Source organism: Chrysemys picta, chromosome 3 (assembly GCF_011386835.1).
Source record: "Chrysemys picta bellii isolate R12L10 chromosome 3, ASM1138683v2, whole genome shotgun sequence".
In the NCBI taxonomy this organism is placed as follows: Eukaryota; Metazoa; Chordata; order Testudines; family Emydidae; genus Chrysemys; species Chrysemys picta.
In genome coordinates this window covers 93,594,322-93,614,080 of record NC_088793.1, presented here as the reverse complement: position 1 = coordinate 93,614,080, position 19,759 = coordinate 93,594,322, and the positions used below count along the sequence as shown (strand labels likewise).

General features: G+C 39.5%; 1 protein-coding gene across 26 annotated transcripts in view; it reads left to right on the top strand.

The window, feature by feature from the left end:
- TBC1D32 (TBC1 domain family member 32) overlaps window positions 1-19,759 on the top strand; it is a 159,162-nt gene that overhangs the window by 127,826 nt on the left and 11,577 nt on the right. For 21 of the 26 annotated variants that reach the window (XR_010599620.1, XM_065588428.1, XM_065588427.1 and 18 more), the window contains 5 exons: window positions 2,235-2,304; window positions 3,886-4,001; window positions 5,204-5,358; window positions 7,033-7,173; window positions 10,789-10,977. Coding sequence is in view for 25 of the 26 variants with exons in the window: in XM_065588428.1 (XP_065444500.1) it covers window positions 2,235-2,304; window positions 3,886-4,001; window positions 5,204-5,358; window positions 7,033-7,173; window positions 10,789-10,977 (671 nt within the window). In the remaining variant the exon portion in view is untranslated. Of the gene's footprint in view, window positions 1-2,234; window positions 2,305-3,885; window positions 4,002-5,203; window positions 5,359-7,032; window positions 7,174-8,285; window positions 8,783-10,394; window positions 10,757-10,788; window positions 10,978-19,759 lie in introns of those variants that run through there. The other 5 variants (XM_065588425.1, XM_065588445.1, XM_065588429.1 and 2 more) reach the window with 3 other exon arrangements.

Here is a 19,759-nt window from a genome sequence, read left to right as displayed (position 1 = left end):
CAAAAATCTACCTGTTGTCCATGGATTGTGATCTACAATATTTAAGTATCTCATACAATTTTTAGGTAATCTTAAAGGAAGACTAAGGTTTTATAGCTCCAGTTTTTTAAGTAGATGGTGATAGTCCTCTGGATTCTAAATATTTTTGTTTTGTTTTGTTAAATCTTCATTTCCAGTCCGTTAATTGAAAAAATGAAAAGTCATGACTCTTTACATAGGATGAAAAGTACAATTTTTATGTTCCCTTTGCTAGCGCTGGATTTGCAGTTAACCTGCACTATGTTCAGAGCTATGATTACATCAGATATGCTAGTACACAAAAGCAAGAGTTTTTGGCTTGACAAGGTACTATATAATGTGGAATTGTTATAAAATCCAAACCCCATGTTAATTTTATCTTCCTTTAAAATGCAGAGAAAAATATAAAAGGGAATATGATAAAGGGAAAAATATTTTCCAGCAACTAAGAAATTATGACAATGGAGAATAAAAGGCAAATAAAATCAATGAAATCAATTATGTTCTTTGAATACCAATAATAATAACTCACTGTTGTAAATTGAAAAAGAGTCTCAGACTCTGGGCTGTGATGCAGTCATTTTTCATATTATCATTGGCCCTAATTACACAAGGCATTCTGACTTGGGTGCCTGGAAAAATAATTCCCTCCTATTGTTGTGGGTTTGCTATTTAGAGCCCATTAGAGAAAGACCTTGTCTTGCTCAGAGGACAAATGATTTTTCTTACCTATAAATGATATTTCACAGATGGACAAGGTCAGTTTCTAATGACCCTTGTTCTTTGATGGTTATATCTTATTAATGTTTTAATACACAGCTTGTGTTTTCTTATCACTGTTCTACTGTTGAACTGTCTCTCTTCTTTATTAAATGTAATTTTCCTGTATTGTGTTTTCTTCACTCTTTCAATAACATTTTGATCTATTTCCTCTGATCCAAATGGAGGGCTTATTTTCTTAGTTGCTCTTCTTAACCTTTTTCATTCCAGCCAGGGCTTCACTTCCCCCAGCTTGTAAATATTTTATCTTTAGTACAATGGTGTCCATGGCTTGTATGCAAACAAGGAAACTAGAGAGCTCACTTAAATTGGTACTAGTAGCTCCTTTAGTGTAGTTTCTTATGCCTGTTCAAGTGGGATGGGAGAAAATACCCATCAAATTAGAAAGTGATCTGATCCATCACAGAATTATCACTTCCATCCCGGGAAAATGGTATATATTAGTTTCTGCTGAGATATATAAACAATCACGAATATTAAGAGAATCATGCCATCCACTGGATAGATGACAAAAACCTGCTTAGTGTAAATTTATTAGTACTTTCTAGCCAGGAACAGAAATTAAACTAGCAAATGAAAATCAGAACCTGTTTGACCCTGGACCCCTCCAACTCAGAACATTTATTATGTGCTAATCGTTTGCTGAGGAATCTACACTTGTCTTTGATTATAATGTGTGTGTGAGAGAATATCCTTTTGTTAGGTCTTTTGCATTTAGGATTTAAATGTGTAAAAAACTAACATTTATAGAGGATGCTTAGTTTTAATGCACCAGATTTATTAGTTTTTTGCTCTACTTTACAGCTTTTTAATCGAATACAAAGTGCCTAAAGTAGATGTGTACATTACAGTCACGCAGAACAATAAATGATGAACAAGTATCAGAGGGGTAGCCATGTTAGTCGGTTTCCACAAAAACATTTTTAAGAAATGATTAAAGTAATTGTAGATCCCTTTCAGTTCAATATTTTTAATATATTTGGTGAGATTTACAACACTGTATGTGCAAACAAGGTTGGCTTTATACTTGTGAGGTCTCAAACTGCTGGAAGGGAGGCAATTGGGCCAGGAGTTACAGTTTTGTCTATGTCACCTGCCATAGAGAGGATGTTATGCTGAGAATGGAGGTATCAACAAGTAGGGCCTCAACTAGTTGTTCGTTCTAGTTGTGCTGAAGGCTGGTTGTGACCATGAGAAACATGCACATACTTGCTTTTTGTTTTCAAACATCTTTTTTAGAAAAAAATCAGAGGGTTCAGTTGTATATAGTTTCCTGTAATAACCTTTGCAGAGATTACTGACAGCACTTCAGATACAAAACAATGTTCTAGACTTGGCATTAAAATATGTAAAAATATTACTTTCATCCATTTTCAATTAAAATCATTATAATGCAGACTTTTTACATGTTTGTTTCTTTTTTCTTTTGTTTTTAGCTGATGATGCAAATGTGAAGAATGAAAGCCTTTCATCTGTGCAGCAGCTTGGCATTAAAATGACAGTCAGGTACATTGTATTAAAATATTTCCCTTGTGTATTTCTAGAGTTTGTTTGATTTCTTTGCAATGACTTTAATGATATTTAATCCATCAACTCAACGTTTTGTACCATTTAAATCTAAAGATCATTTTTGAGCGAATGAATTCTTATTTTAAAGATGAAAAAGGTATTAGTACATGATTAAATTATCTGCAACAAATTAAATAGGTTACTATTCATTATTGTCCTAAGGGCTAATTGCAACTTGTTTAGCAAGATTTACAGCTAAAATTACATTATAGAATCATAGAAATATAGGGCTGGAGAGGACCTCGAGAGGTCATATAGTCCATTCCCCTGCTCTGAGGCAGGACAAAGAATGTCTCTGACAGATGCTTGTCTAACCTGTTCTTAAAAACCTCCAACAATGGAGATTCCACAGCCTCCCTTAGAAGCCTATTCCATACAGGGCTTTGGAGCTGTGCTCCAGCTCCTCTCCAGCTCCAGGCAAAAACCTGCAGCTCCACTGCTCCGGAGCTGCTCTGGGCTCCACTCCAAAGCCCTGTATTCCAATGCTTAACTATCCTTCTATTAGAAATATTTTCCTAATATCTAACCTAAATCTCCCTTGCTGCAGATTAAGCAGATTATTTCTTTACCAAATTTCTACACCACTTTCTATAGGAATTTCAGACCCTGACCTTGCAAAGGATCACATCCATGCTTAACTTTAAACACGTGTAATCCTATTAAAGTCAATAGGACAGCTCATGTGAGCAAGGTTGCATAAGTGTGTGAAGGTTTGAGGCCTAAATTTCCAAATGATCTTAAAGAATTGCCTCATCTGTAGACTTTGCAATAGTCTTATCTTGAAATCACAAAGAAATGGATAATGGAAGCAAGGTCTGTGTCTGAAACAAATGGTTGAGGCCTTCTAGCACAGTGCAGATTGAAAAAAAAAAAAAAAAAAAAAAAACAGTTTTGTCCACTGCTGGAATCTGAATGTCCAGGGACAGCTGTGGATATAATAAGACTCCTATGATAGGTTGCAAACCTTAGGCCTGGTCTACACTACGGGGATGGGGTGGGGTGGGGGATGTCCAATCTAAGTTACACAACTACGTGAATAACATAGCTGAAATCAACGTACTTAGATCTACTTACCATGGTGTCTTCACTGCAGAAAGTTGATGGCTGCGCCTCTCGCCTTGATGGAGTACCAGAGTCGATGGGAGAGCGCTTGGCGGTCGATTTATCGCATGTAGACTAGACGCGATAAATCGACCCCCGCTGGATCGATCCCTGCCCGTCGATCCAGCGGGTAATGTAGATAAGCCCTTAGTAAGGAATGTCTGCTGTGCTCCTTCAATAAAATCTAGATCAGTTCACCAGTTGCTTCCCGAACTGTCACCAGATTGAGTCCCCTGTCCGAACCACAGTATACACTTTATGACATATAGGACTCTGAGTTCTTAACTTTTCATAAATTCTAGAACTATATTAAATGCATCCAGGAAAATGTGTTCTTGTTTTTAAAGAATAGACATTTTATGCTTTACTTTTATTTAAACTTAAATGTCTAAGTTTGTTTAAACTTTATTTTATTAGGTATGGTAAATATTTAAATTTGCTGAAAGATGGTGCTGAAAATGATCTGTGCCTGGTGTTAATGCATTGTGACAAATTTCTGAAACAACAGCAAACATCTGTACAGTCCTCACTTCGTATCCTTTTTTGATGACACAAATTAGATTGACCAAGACATTAGTGACAGTTGAACTGTCAAAGAAATTTTTCATTTATCGTGTTCTTTGAATTCCTGGTGGTGGTGCAGACTACATAGTATTTTTCATTACATTTTGTACACACACAACAGAAAAATCCATTATTATGAAACCTTTCTATCACTAAAATGTGAACTTGACAGAATAACTGTATGATCTTTGACTGTAATCTTCATCCTTCCCTTTCATTTAATTATTAAACTTGTTTGCATGTCTTGTCTGGTTTTGATTTTAAGTTCTTCGGGGCAGAACCATGTTTTTTAATATGCTTGTACAGTGCCCAGAGCAATTAGCTCTGATCCCCATTAGGTCTGCTAGTTTCTTCTGTAATATTGATGATAATATTACTAATATTGAACATTTAGTCATCTGTAATTATAATTTGATTTGTACTAAGGTTTTGATCTAATATTTTTTCATATAATTGTGAATTTTACTTGTTTGTATAAAAGAAACACAAAACAAAAAAATGCTTTGACAGGCTCTCTTACCTAGTAATGTGTTTGATTTATTATTTTATAAAATATTTAAGGACGCTGGCAAAATATACTTCATTTTTAAAGCCTTTCAATTTTTTATGTTTACTATTGTTTTATATCTCCTTGGAAGTTTGGAAGCTGCAACCTGTTTTCTTACTGAAATGTTTTTTTCCACCCTCCTCTTTATTGCATGCATACACTTGTTTAGTGTTATAAAAGTACTTATGGGTGTTGGGCTACTGGCGTTACCTTAAAATAAGCATACAAGAACCTAGGTTTGTGTGTTTTTGTTTTTTCAAGGGTCATGGAAGAATTATGTGGACTTTGCGGAGAGGAAAATTAGATAGTTCAAAGTCTAGGGGCCTAATTTATCCCAGTGAATTTTACTCCAGTTTTAATGGACTTTTTATGTTGAAGAAACCATCTTCAGTGTAGCTACTCTGGTGCAACTCTGGAGCTGCTGCAGTAAGACCCTAGGTCTACACATCTTGACATTGTTCTGTTTGAATTGTTATATTAACTTTCAGAATCCCATTTTTTTTTTTACAGTACCTGATTTGTTGTGATTCACAATCTATTTTAATTTTTTTTTAATTTAGCTGATTATTTTATATGCCAGCAATAGTTGGTTGTTTGTCAGAGTTCCTTAACGTTCTCCTACAGGTTGTCTGCAGGAAGGTTATGCTGGCTATGACTGGTTTGCATCATCTGTATTTCTGATAATGTCAGGAGAAAGAGAGAAAACATTAACATTTCTTCAGCAATTTTCCAGTCTTCTCATCTCAGCATTTCTCTGGCTGCGAAGACTGCATGTTTCTGTAAGACTTTAAAAGCTTTTCTTTTTAAAGGTGGCTTTGACATTTTTAAAAGGAATGTTTATCAGTTTCACTGAGTTGTTGTTTCACTTTTCATTAACATTCACTAAATGAATGCTTGTCCCTTAAAAATTCTCTCAGAAAAATATAGATTTGACATTTGTTCAAATGGTTGTTTAAAGGCAGTGAAATAACGGGTAGACTAATGGTAATTGCAGTGTTATTGAATGTTAAAGTTGGCAGTAAAATAAACTTTATTAGTTGTGTTAAATTCTTTGTGTAGGGAGAAGGTACTATTGAGTGGCCTTTTTTATTATTATTACACTGTGCAAATTCATTGTTTTGATTATTAGCTTTGTTGTATTATAAGATCAATAAACACCACAAAATATCAGAGTTGTACAGAAAAATACTAAAATGCTTTTAGTAATTAGAAACTTCCGTACTGACCAAGTACTAAATGATTCCATATTTCAAATGGCTGGTATTTAAATCAAGCTAGTTACACAAGTTCCATAATTTTCATCCTTCGTTAAATATGATGTCATCTATTTAAAAAAATCTTTTTTGTTTGGTTAGGTATTGTACATTGTCAGGTTCTGTAACTGGTGTAAATTAAACTATCAGCTATAGTCAGTCACTAGAAAATTGTGGGTTTATTAGATGATTCTCTAGCTCTTTTTCAAGAGGGTGTTTGTATATTCCCACTTGTAGTACATACCATATGAACAGCACCTGGTCCAGTTCTGTGGCTGTTCCAGCACTGAGAAGGTTGGCTTCATTTTGTGAGTCTTGTTTGTGCTGATCATCCTCCGTACTGAGGAGTTTGGTATCTTCATAGCTATATTAACAAGCGTGGAACATTCAGGCAAAAGTATAACGCAGTTTTAGGCTAAAGATCCCCACATTAAATGTTAATTAGCTCCAACAAAACATTAACATGTACAATCCAGAACCCAACTCTACCTCCTTCTTGCCCCAAACAGAAATCTTAATCTTTCCCATTATGTAACTCTCAATCCCAACTGAGGTGTCACCTATATGGAGTGGGAGATTGTAGTATACATGCAACCTCCTGTGAGCCAAGACCCAGAGGCGGAAGAAGGAAAAGTTCAAAGGAATGCATATCTTCCCCAAGCCAAAACCACATTACTTACAAACCACACATCCATCTACCCAGAACATTCCACACTGGTAACCTCTCATTCCCTTCTCCCATTCAAAAAGAACTTCACTCCTACCCTCCATATATATTCTCCTCCACATACACACACCACACCTGGGCAAATCATGACAGCTCCATCCAACTTTCTACCCACTATATAGAATTGCAGAAAGAAACCCTCTCATATTCTCCGCTCCTTCATTTATAAACAGTCTTTGTGTGTCTGCTTGTTCAACGGAGGGGGGTGGGAATCACACTTCCTACTCACAAAGGTAACATTCATTAAACCATATATGTAATAAGGAATTGGCCTGTCAACCGAGAGAAATAGCCGGTAAACATTTTTGTAACAGTTACTCTCTTTACAGTTTTCCACACATTTTACCACACTTTTCTCCTGCTTCTGGTACCAAAGAATATTTACTTATTTAGTAGTGTCTTTTAAAGTAAAATCATACATTTTCTTTTATAGTAACTAACAATTATTATTTGTTGTTTGCTTTGTTGGTCAGGTACACCTACCTATTGACACAGCAGAATCTGGCATCCACCCCATCTATTTTTGCAGCGCTCACTACATTGAGATGTTGCTGAAGGCTGAGTTGCCACTTGTCTTTTCAGCTTTCCACATGTCTGGTTTCACTCCATCACAGGTAATTTACAAAAGCATATTAAAGCATTGTTAAATGTTTGACTTAAATCCACAAAATCAAAGATATTCAGAAAAGGTTGAAGCAACTATGGCTCAGCTACATAACAAGCTATAAAACCCAGCCACAATAAAACGACTAAAGAATAAAGTTTTAGTCTTCAGCCACACAAAGTAAATTGTTATGAAAAGCAGGTAACTATTCATTTTGTAGGTTTTTTTAATATAGATTTTTATGTTTAGGACTAAAAGTACACAGTTAAAACATTTTAAAATGGAAAACAGTTGACTTCAATGGAACTTCAGCTGAGGAGCTGCCCCTTCCTGTTTTATACAAAAACTTAACCAAAATGTGCTGGATTTTTTAATGGAATCATAAGGGGTAAAAATATTTCAGTGGAACGGTCATTTCCAGTAGGGTCTTAAATTCCGTAGTACATTTGTGTGATGTATGGTATAAGACAGGTCAGCTTATATTGGAGTTAAAGTTCCTGATATCACAACCAATCATTTCAATTAGGTGAAAAAGCAAACCCAAATCCATATATTAATGTAATACTAAGGCTGAGATATGACTCAAACACAGCAACCGTAGGTCCTCTTGTGCTTTGAAGATGTAAAGTTCAATGTAAGTGCTGTTCCTTCTAGAGATTTACTCAAGGCTATGGATGAACAAACACCCAGGCTCTTCTTCGCCCTGGGCTTAACCCGTTAAAAAGGTCATTTTGTGCCAAGACTTGGGGGCCCAAGTGTGTACTTTATGGGAATGGGTGTGGATGTGATGCAAGAATTGATTAAAAGAGAGAAAACATGAACTCATCAAGATTTACAATGTCTGAATTTGATTCTACTTCCTTATGTGTACTGCTCAGTCTTACCCATAAAGGATAAAATTTAAAATATAAGAAAAAGCTGCCTTTCAAAGTGAAAGGAACGGGCTATTTTTTTTTAAATAAGAAAGGGGAGGAAGTGTAATAGCACAGGGCATCAGTTCACACATGACCTAATCCAGCTGTCATTGAAGTCAATTGTCCTTGTCCAGTTTAGGATTAAAAATATGTTGTTAGTACCTGTTAATGAACATATCCTTACAACACACCTTTTCTCCTCCTTTAGACGAGCATAGTGAGCAGGATCTGGTCCCAGTAAAGGCTAATTGCCTGAGTTTCAGAGATGCTGAGCATTCCCAATTCCCACTGGATTCTAGTTCCTACAGGACAGATGTTCTTATCACAAAAAAGCTCACATGAAGGGAATGAATGTCGTGTATTAAAGCATTGGACTGGGATTCAGGAAATCTGGGCTCTTTTCCCATCTGTCCCAAAGCCTCCTTTTGCAATCTTGAGCAAGTCACTTTAAGGCCTCATTATCAAAGGTGTTGAGATCAAGAATTCCCAAGTCAATGAGAGTTGTTGCTGCTCAACTCATCTGAAAATCAGTTCCTTAATTTCTTTATTCTTCAGTTCCCCATCTGTTAAGTGGAGGTAGTAATATTTCCCTACCTCCACAGGGGTGTTATGTAGATAAAAGCATTGTACGTGAGGTGTTGAAATACTACAGCGATGAGCAGTTGAGCAACCTACTAACTAAATAAATCAATATTGGCATTAACATCCTTATTGGAAGTCTCAGTGATGTTAAAGACTGAATGAACATGGAGATTGAACTAGCCTCCATGCAGTCCCTCCAGGGTCAGGGCTGAGGCATATTGGTGGGGCAGTGTGGAGAAAGCTACTGCACAAGCAGCAATAATGCAGGCTATTGAGTGGAATAGAGGCTTTCCCTCCAGGAATATCACTCTCACAAACACTGCACTTACTTTTAAAAATAATAAATAATCTGTCTTTACAAAAATATATAAGATAACTTGTATGCCAAGTTTTATCACACATGGTAATACCCACAGCAAGAATAAGTTTTTAATGGAAACACGTAAAATGGACACTACTGTAATAAGCACACATCCTCTGGCTACATTATTGTGTTATTTTATTGCAAAAAATAATGCTTCAATTAACTATGAAAGCAACTTTAACATATATAAATGTCAGTGAATAGGAATTCACAACTGAATGCAATCTCATTCCAAAGCATAGCCATTGTAATCTAATTAGAAACACAGTACTTTCTGCTGCTGCATATTTTTAAACACTTAGGGACTGATTAACAAAGGATTTGTGGTCTAGAGCTAAATGAAGTGTGCTATACACAAGGGATTAAGCAACAAATTGTGATTTAGAAATGGAAAAACCAAGAGCTGCTAAAGCCCGCGTCTTCCATACCATTCAATTAAATCCAAAGGTGCCTCAGGGAAGGACCTACCATTCATTTACAAGGCACAGAAATTCTTTAATTTAAAGGAAAACACACATTAAATACACCTTCAAAGACATCCATGCCATTTAAAAAAATCTTAAGAAAATTCAATACATAAAGAATAGTTTATTTTTTCTGTCATTAAACTTTGAAATTTGTGTTTCAACTTAAACAATTGCCTGTATAGATGTATATTACTGAAATACATGCATTGGGTTCTTCTATATAGCAGTGTCCATCAGGGTTGTACATGCATTATTTCAGGGCCATTGATATCAAATGAGGATCATGGTCCCTGCTGCACCTCGGTTCTTTTTAACCATCATAAGCAGTGAGGCCAAACTTCAAAGGTCACTTCATGATCCTTTTTCAAAACCCCTTTTTCCTGTTAGCAGAACAATAGTTGTTAAGAAGAGAATACGTTTAGGACAATTAATCTGGAGGTTTTTTCACTTTTGGGGTAAATTTGTTTTGTTGGATTGACTTTGTTGGTTAGGACAGCACCGTTATGTATCACTTTTGCATTGTTCCAACCCAGACACTATTGAGACCAACATGTCTGAAGCCAGTAGCTGGCTTTGAATTATTTTTGATCTTATCCTTCTCTGACCACCTCCTGGAGAGTCACTTGTTCTTTTTAAACTGCCAAGAGTTGTGAGCCATATGGGAAGTTCTCAAAGGAGGAAAACAGTTACTGACCTTAGTGTGCTAACTGCAGTTCTTTGAGATGGTTGCCCATCGGAATTCAGACTCCCTGTGTACCTTCTTTAGAGCCTCAGGTGAGAGAGTCTTCAATACATGGGAATGACTAAAGGGCATTGGGAGCCACACCTCTTTTACAAAAACAACAAGGATTTTGTAGATATAGACTAACACGGCTACCCCCTGATACTTGACACCTCTTTTAAGCTCTTACATCCCAGTACAAAAGAAGAGTTTAAGACCGACACTGCTTGCTACAAACTTCTGGGTTTGTGCAGTAGAGGCACACTTTTCTTAAGAGTGGGGATCTACACAGGCCTCTCTTCAAGAACCACAGTTACTATGGTAAATAATATTTTTTATTCAATATACCAACCACGTAGTGTATCATTTTTAAATGCATATATTAAGCTGGGGTTCTCTGCCTGTTAGTCATGACCACCAACTTATGGGTTGGGTAGGGGTTCTGCCTAGATCCTGGCTGGATGAGAAGTGGGCATGGGATGGTCTTGGTATGGAAAAGGGGTTTGTGGTATAGAAAAGTTATTAATTAATCACTGAATTACTGTAAGAAATTGAATTTGTTTTTGTATTTTTCTAGATTTGTCAGCAGTGGCTATCTCAGTGTTTCTGGAATTACTTGGACTGGAGTGAGATCTGTCACTACATTGCTACATGTATTTTCCTTGGTCCTGATTATCAGATCTATATGAGTATATCTGTGTTCAAACATCTTCAGCAAGATATTCTGCAGCACACACAGACCCAAGATCTACAGGTTTTTCTCAAAGTAATGTTTTTTTCTTTAGATACCAGATTAAAGGAAAGCTACACTTTCCAGACTGAAAAGAGATATTATTTTGCCAAACAACTGAATTTCCAGTATTGATTTTATTTTAGTCTCATTCATTTCTCTCTCTCTCCCCCTCTCTCTCATGTCTGTTTTCCATGAAGAACAAAGGGCCTTCACCACTACCTGCTATCCTTGCTGATCTCCTGCTGCATTCTTAGCTTGTTCACATGTCATTCTGATAGCTTTCAGTTCTGTTTCTTTTGTGCATTTTCATGTTATCCTTCGTCTACATCATTGTCTCTTGCCCTGGGAATTCCAGTCCAAGGCCTCTACTGCTATGTTATTCAGGTCTTTCCTCCATCTGTGTCAGGGGCAGGCAAATTTTTTGGCTTGAGGGCCGCATCGGGTTTTGTAAATTGTATGGAGGACCGGTTAGGGGAGGGGTCATGGCCTGGCCCACACCTCCTATCTGCCCCCCCCTCCCCCCCCGGGACCCCTGCCCCATCCATACACCCCCGCTCCCTGTCCCCTGACTGCTCCCAGACCCCTGCTGTCCCATCCAATCCCTCCTCTCATTCCTGACGCCCCCCCCAAGACCCCTGCCCCATCCAACCACCCCTTCTCCCTGTCCCCTGACTGCCCCCAGAGCCCCTGCCCCTGACTGCCCCCTGCCGCCCCATCCAACCCCCCCTCCTTCCTGACTGCCCCCTGGAACCCCTGCCCCCATTCAACCCCCTATTTTTCCCCTGACTGCCATCCACACCCACACCACCTGACCACCACCCCGATCTCCCCTGCTCTCTATCCAACCCCCCTGGTCCCTGTCCCCTTACCGTGCTGCCTGGAGCACCGGTGGCTGGTGGTGCTACAGCTGCGCCGCCTGGCTGGAGCCAGGCCACACTGCCGCCACCGCCACCACATAGCACAGAACACTGGGTCAGGCTGGGCTCTGCAGCTGTGCTGCCCCAGGCGCTCACAGACCTGCCGCCCAGAGCATTGCGCCGGCGGTGGAGCAAGCGCGCTAAGGCTGCGGGGGAGGGAGAACAGCGGGGGAGGGGCCGGGGGCTAGCCTCCCGGGCCAGGAACTCGGGGGCCGGGCAGGACAGTCCCGTAGGCCGTAGTTTGCCCACCGCTGATCTATGTCCTAGCCAACTCAATTGTTTTTATGTAATTTGCTTTCCTATTGGTTTCTATTTCGTCATTCTCCAGAGTTGTTTATTTGTGACTTTTTTCTAGCCATCTGATATTGAAAATTTGTCTAAGGCAGCTGTTAATGAAAACTTGGAATTTAAATTATATGGTCATAATAGGTCTCCAAGTTTCGGTGCCACATAGTAAGACCAACTGTATAGTGGTGTTATATATTCAAAGTTTAGTTTGGATGGAAAGATTTCTGTTTCTCCAGATTGGCTTTAGAGTTACAAACATGTCTGGCTTTTACTCTTCTGGTTTTAAAGTCTTCATCTGTTCCACCCATTGTATTTACAGTGTTGCCAAGATATTTGAAATAGCAGGCTTCTTCTTTGTCAGTCTCTGAAATTTCTGTTGGTGTTCCGTGTTGTGTGTTGATTCTCATGGTTTTAGTTTTCTTGGTGTTGATTTTTCAACCTTACTAACTCTGCAGAGGCCTGGCGGTCATACATTGGAGCTTTCATGTCTCTGTGAGTATGGTATAGCAAGTTGATGTAATCTGCAAAGTCAAGCTCCTGTTAACTTGTGTTGCAGTCCATTGTCTGACCCTGTGGTCTTTCTCATTACCCAATCCCCTACCAGTAAAAAAGATCATAGGTGACATAAGACATTCTTGTCTGACACCTATAGTAATCTTGAATGATTTAATCAGTTCATTGCTTTGTATTACTTAGCACGTCATATTTTCATAGAAGCTCTGAATGATGTTCACATATTTCTGAGGGAAATTTCCATAATGGCACAACTACTTCCATAAAACAGTTTTATCCTCTATATGGCTTTTGGGACATCTATAAAATCAATATAAAGTGGTAAATGCCATTTGATCAACAGTTCTATGATGACACATAGGGTTACTATTTGATCTATACATGATTTCTCTTGTTTGAACAATACCTTTTCTTGTTGAAATTGTGACCCTACCACTTTCTTTATTCTATCTAGAATAATAGCTTTAAATACCTTACTTGGAATAGAAAGCAATTGAATGCCCCTCCAGTTTTTACCCTTGCTGAAGTCTCATTTCTTTGGAAGCTTCACTATATGACCCTTTTTTCACTTGTCATTCACTTATACTGTAGTTGTATTTCTTCATCAAGCAGGGCAAAAAAGTATAGTGTTCTCCAGAGAAAAGTACTGATACATATAGGCCTTTTCCAGCTCCTATTGGAATCAGTGGAAAAATTCCTATTGACTCCAATGGGAAGTGGATTGGACTCTAACTCCCTCTGTATGTACGTGGCTTCCATTCAGAATTAGGTGTGTTTCAGAGGTGTAGAGTTATGCAGTATCCTCCTACTGAAGCTTGAAAACATTTGAATCACAACGTTTTCCCTTCAGATGATTGTTATTTTGATAGCTGCCTCTTTAGAAGGACTTTTCAAGGTTTGCTCATTTATATTATTGTAGGCTTATAGTTAGCGTTCCTCCTGCCATGAATATCACCTGGATGGATTATAAAGCCTGGGAGGGAAACTGTCTTTTACATAAAATCTTAAGATATTTTATACCAAACCTTGAACAGCTGCCAAGATGATCTCTACCCTTCATTCATTTCCACAAATATTGTTTGTACAGCATGCCACCAGTTTAAGATTTGGAGAAAGAAGGTGAATTGAGAATTTGAAATCTAATTTAAAATATTAAAATATAGATTTTGATTTATTTCATAGATTTGTAGATTTGATAAACAAAGTTGCACATTACTTGCAATGGGTAGTTTTCCTCTTAGTTCACAGGTAATATTGACCGGTTCAAGATGAGTTTGGCTATGTCTGTGAGAGCAGTTATAGAACAGGAACAAGACAAACATACCATCCTGGCTGAGTTTCATTCAGGTTTTTTTTTTTTAATAGTGGTTTTAGATGTTCTAAAGAATCTGCAAACTATGACCTATGGCAGTCAACCCCCTTATTCAACCTCCATGTTCTCTTTGTTAATGCTTCATTTTAGGAGGTGAAGGTGCCAGCTTCCTCTAAACAAAGTAATGGTTTGAGCCCTTGTTCAAGAAGTCATTATTCAAAGTTAATAGCGGCACCAATCACTATTCTGTTCTGGACTTTCCCTTTTCTCCACTGGTATCATTGGTCATTGATTTCCTCCTTCTGGGGATGGACAAAGATCAGGTTTCTATGTTGACACTGCAATATTCCAGATGGTGGTGAGCTTTAATGATTAGCATCATTAGAGAACCACTGCCATGACAAACATAAAAAGCACAAAACTTGTATACCATGCTGATGGAGAAGCAAGCAGCATATTTTGATTTAGAAACACATATGGTGAATGTTTCCTGTTTATTATTGTGAAAATATAGATCAAAATAGTTGAACAAAATGCTCTGCTTCCCAATCAAAATAACCAGTACATTGGCAAGACACCTGAAAAGACTAAGCATCAGCAGGTGGACTCAACAACCATCTGTACATTCACCAAGGAAATGAGCTTCAATGGAATCCCTGACCATGGAAGAAAGACTGTAATCCACTCCAGTAAAAATCAGGCTTTTGAAAAGCAAAGTACTTAATTAAAATACTTCAAGTAAATCCTGTGTATTATGTTAAAAAGAATTAATAATTTTAAAATAATCAGATTAATTTCCACGCAATCAGCAAGCTGTCAAATGATCCGATTTGCTAGCGAGGGAAGAGGGTGAACTTGGCTGACAGGGTGATGGAAAAGAAACAGGAGCAGCTGAAAGGTTCAGGGCTGCCCAGAGGATTCAGGGGGCTTGGGGCAAAGCAATTTCGGGGGACCCTTCCATAAAAAAAAGTTGCAATACTATAGTAACATGTATTTGGAAATGTAAAAAATAACCAGTGAAATACATTCAAAAATTAAATGTTAATAATTTGAAAATAGACCAAATACATTATTTAAAAACATTAAATGTTTTAATGGTATGTATTGCAATTACATAATGCTTCTTATGAAATCGTTTTTTTACAAATTGTTCTGAACATTAATTATACAGCTGCAATTTTTTTCCTTGCTTTCATTTTGGTGAACTCATTAATAATGTCGTCAAAACTTATGTCTTTGGCCATTTCATATTCTATGCTCAAGGAGAGCAAATGGTTCAGCCTTTCTTCCCCGGTGGCTGAACGCAAACGATTTTTAATCAATGTTAGCTTACTAAATGCATGCTCTCCTGATGCTACCGACACTGGCAACACTGTTAGTAGGCATAAACAAATACAAATCTGTGGAAACACATTTTCCAACTCTTTTTTGAAGAGAGCATTAAGAAATGTAAGTGCAGAGGTTATACGTCCATCAACTCTTAAGTTGGAATCTTCTTTTATTTTGTAAAAGATTCTAAGTTCCTCTTTAAGATCTTCTCTCTGGAGGTCTTTTGGATATGCTGTGGCCAAAGTGTCAACAAAATTTTCTATAGAAGATTCATCCACTTTATATGGCGGACACAAAATGGGTGAAAATAAATTTGAGACTTCAGCCATTCTTTCACCAAGACCTCTTAGCTCAGATAGAAGCAAATCCATTGTCAGGAAGAACACCTGTACTTTGAACTGAATGTGGGGAGAGTCAAACGTATAGTCTGCATCCCTTGTGTAGTCAAAGAATCGCTTATTCTTCCGGATCCTTGAGTCACTTTTCATTTTTGCGTCAATGCCGAGGCTTGAAGCGACTTGTTGGGCTTCTTCAAAAAAAATTGGCCAAGAATCTTTCAATGTTTGAATTTCCTTTACTAAGTTGCTCACGTGTTTAGCTCCCTCTTCCATTGTTAATTTGGCACTTTGTAGGACCTTGTTCTTATCATCAATACAATGAAGCACTTTAAACCATATTGTAGTAAGAAATACAAATTCAAATGACTTAGGCCACTTAATCAAACAGTCCACATCTGCCTGGATTTCGGGAGGTAAATGAAGCTCCTCTTCAATTTTAATTAAACTTTCCAGCATGCCTGTGTGATTTTTGATTAGAAGGCGAACAACATCAACTCTTGTGCTCCACCTAGTTTTAGATACAGAGTGAAGAGATGTATTCACAGTAGTCTGCAAAATTTTCCATCTCGCAGGACTAAGAGCAAATACTTTATAGAGTTCCTGAACATTTCCAAAATATGTTTTTACCTCTGCACTGGTTTCCATAGTGTGGGTGCCACAGAGGTTCAGCATGTGAGCGCTGCATGGAGAAAAATAGGCGGGCATTTTCTTCCAAAATTCTTGTCTTTACTCCCTGAAATTTTCGTGACATGTAAACCTGCAGCTTTGGGGCAAGTAATTCAGACCCTGGGTCTTTGTTGGAGCAGGAGTGTCTGGCTCAGCAAGACAGGGTGCTGGAATCCTGAGCTGGCAGGGAAAGCAGGGCTAGAAGCAGGGCCGGCTTTACTGTTTTTGCCGCCCCAAGCAGCGCGCCGAATTGCCACCGCGGACGGCGGGGGCATTCCATGTGTCCACGGCCAGCTCTAACTTTTTAGCCACCCCAAGCAAAAAAAAAAAAAAAATCGCTGCCCCGCCCTAACAACGCCGCCCTGCCGAACCAAGCACAGACCCGCCAAACCAAAAAGGAAAACAACCTCCCCCCAGTGCTGCCCTGCTGAACCAAGCACCGTCCCGCCAAACCAAAAACAAAAACAACCTCCCCCAGCGCTGCCCTGCTGAACCAAAAAAAAAACCCGAGCACCGCCCCGCCACCCCAAGATTGGCCGCCCCTTACAAGGTACCGCCCCAAGCACGTGCTTGATCAGCTGGTGCCTGGAGCCGGCCCTGGCTAGAAGTAGTCTCTCTGGGCACATCAGGTGGGGTGGTGGCAGCTCCCTCCCAGGGGGTTTCTTTTCTTATGTACCTTGTGTTGCCCCCCTGAACCCGGCCCCCCATGCCGCTTACCCCCGCCTCTCCCCTCTTTCAGAGCCTCAGCGTGCGCTGCTGTCCACGAGCTGCCCTCGACAGCACTACAGTGGCGTGACTCCAGCGGGACCGGAGCTCACGTCGCAGGCCCGCTCCTTTACCATTCTGGCTCAGCGGGAGGAGGCGGATCTCACGTCCCACTGGAGCCACGCCACGCTGCAGCGCTTCCAGGACTGCTCCTGCGCGACGGCACGCTGAGGCGCTGGGGGAAGAAAGGGAGGGCCCCGTGGCGGGGGAGCATCAGACATGGGGCCGAGGGCCCCTGTGGGGCCCAGGGCCTGGGGCATATTGCCCCACTTGCCCCCCGCCCCTCTGGGCGGCCCTGGAAAGTTGTTTAAAAGTACTTACAAAACAAGGGCTAAATCATCAGCTTATGATATAGCTCATTGCGAGGAGCAATGCTTTTTTCTGCAGCATGGAATCAGTCTCCATTTTGGTCTCCCCACTGCTTTGGGGTGGAGTATATCATGACAGATCTATCCCTGCCACAGCATATGCTCCCCACCACACCAACATAGCTGCTCTGGTGGCAAATTGGTGGACCAGGATCAAAATTCCACCTATGTCTTGCTCCCACTTGCAAAGGAAATGGATGTAGTGGCTGTGTTGAGCTTGCTTCCCCTTTTGTGCTGCTACCTGTGTAGCAATACAAGAAGTAGCTGGTATAGGAAAGTAAGGGGGTGTTTTGCATCCCTGTGTTACCATGCCGCTTATGCCCCAATTTGGCACTAAGCAACTTTGTAGCAATTTTACATGCATTTCTTGTTTTGCTTGTTTGTAGTTAATATTTTTTCTTTTTTGTTTAACACATTGATAAATTCTAAGTAGAGGTGCTAGTTAGAGCAGAGGGATTATAGTGGCCAGTGGGGGTGGCCAGTGTGGGAGATGTAGGTTAGATATTAGGAAAAACTTTTTCACTAGGGGGTGGTGAAGCACTGGACTGGGTTACCTAGGGAGGTGGTGGAATCTTCTTCCTTAAAGGTTTTTAAGGTCAGGCTTGACAAAGCTCTGGCTGGGACGATTTAGCTGGGGATTTGTCCTGCTTTGAGCAGGGGGTTGGACTAGATGACCTCCTGCGGACCCTTCCAACCCTGATATTCTATGATTTTAATTAGAGAACCGAGATTTGTATAATCACTGTTTGATTACTGAGAAACTTAGGTCCTGGTTCCCTTGTACCACACTTTATAGGATGCAGGAATGAGAGAAAAGATAATTTAAAAGCATTGTGCAGTGAGTAAGCCTCTGTGGTAAATACTACTGTATACTAGAAATTGCTTCTGTTTTGCTTTTCACTTCCATAATCATTGTTTTTACACAAATCCTGTTGGTAAAGGATCTTGTGAGCTGGAAAGGGGTAATTTTAAATTGTTGGACGGCAAGTGATTTTATTTTAAAAAGTATTAAATATATTTAGAAACAAGAAATTGTAGGCCAGCTCTTACTAATCTAAACTCAGGCATGCAACTCCCACTATTTTAGTCAAAGGGATTCTTTACACACCGTAAGAATCGCATGATTGAGACCAAGCAAAATAATCACAATTATTCACCGTGGCTATTTTATTATTAAAGAAAGGAAGTGAAACATAAAACAACACAAGTGACAGAACATAACTGATAAATTGGTTATTTGCATTACATTCTCTTCTATATGATGTTCTGTGGAGATCTTTGAGCAGAGATTTCATCTCTGAGAATGAGGCTGCCTTTGATGGGGCACTTTTCTCTTGGTAAATTGAGACCAATGTCTTATTTTCCAAAATTATCCTGAAGCCAGTCTTAGGACATCCTTAAGTAACTAAGAAGGTTTATAAATAGGCAAAATATTTTTTTTAAGGAAAGGTGGATATTGTTGGTTATTAATAATAGCCAGACATTTTTTAATTAGGCAAAGTAAGCAATTTTAACTAAATCCTGTGACATTGAAGAAAGTGTTTGACTCAGTTATTTAATAGAAGCCATTTAAGGAGCTGTCTTGAGACAGGCAAATTCTGAATATTAAGAATCTTAAATCCAGGAGAAACTGTTAAATAAGTTACAATAATATTTCCATATGCCAGTAAAATCATTACAAGAGTTTTATACAGTATCTAATCTCTTGTGAGTGTCTTAGTTAACTTTCTCTCACCAATCCATGAGAGGTCTTTGGAAGGTTTTCCTTGGGTTAGTTTCTTCTTGAGTGTTCTGTTTTTCTGACCCATTGTGGCAGCTTGCTTGTAGAGATGGACAGGATGAGTTGATGAATACTAGCTCTTTAAGCAGGATAGCAGAGAGTATGTGTGTGAGAGGGAGAGGTGCTCAATTCAAAGGTTTTTTTAATACTCATCTCCTTCCTATTTTCATTATAGGAAAATGCACCTCTTTCAGGGTTGTTTAGATCCAAAGTTGGTTGCTATCACTCTTCCATTGGCTCCATGCCTTCAGGGTTGTCTTAGGTAAGGAGCGGGCAAACTTTTTGGCCTGAGGGCCACACTGGGTTTTGGAAATTGTATGGAGGGCCGGTTAGGGGAGGGGGGCGTGGCCTGGCCCCCACCTCCTATCCCCCCCCCCCCCCCCGCTTCTCAGCCCCTGACGGCCCACGCCCACCGCTCCCTGTCCCCTGACTGCCCCCGGAACCCCTGACTGTCCTCCGCCGTCCCATCCAACCCTTCCCCTTCCTGACTGTCCCCCCCCGGACCTCTGCCCCCATTCAATCCCTCTGTTCCCCACCCT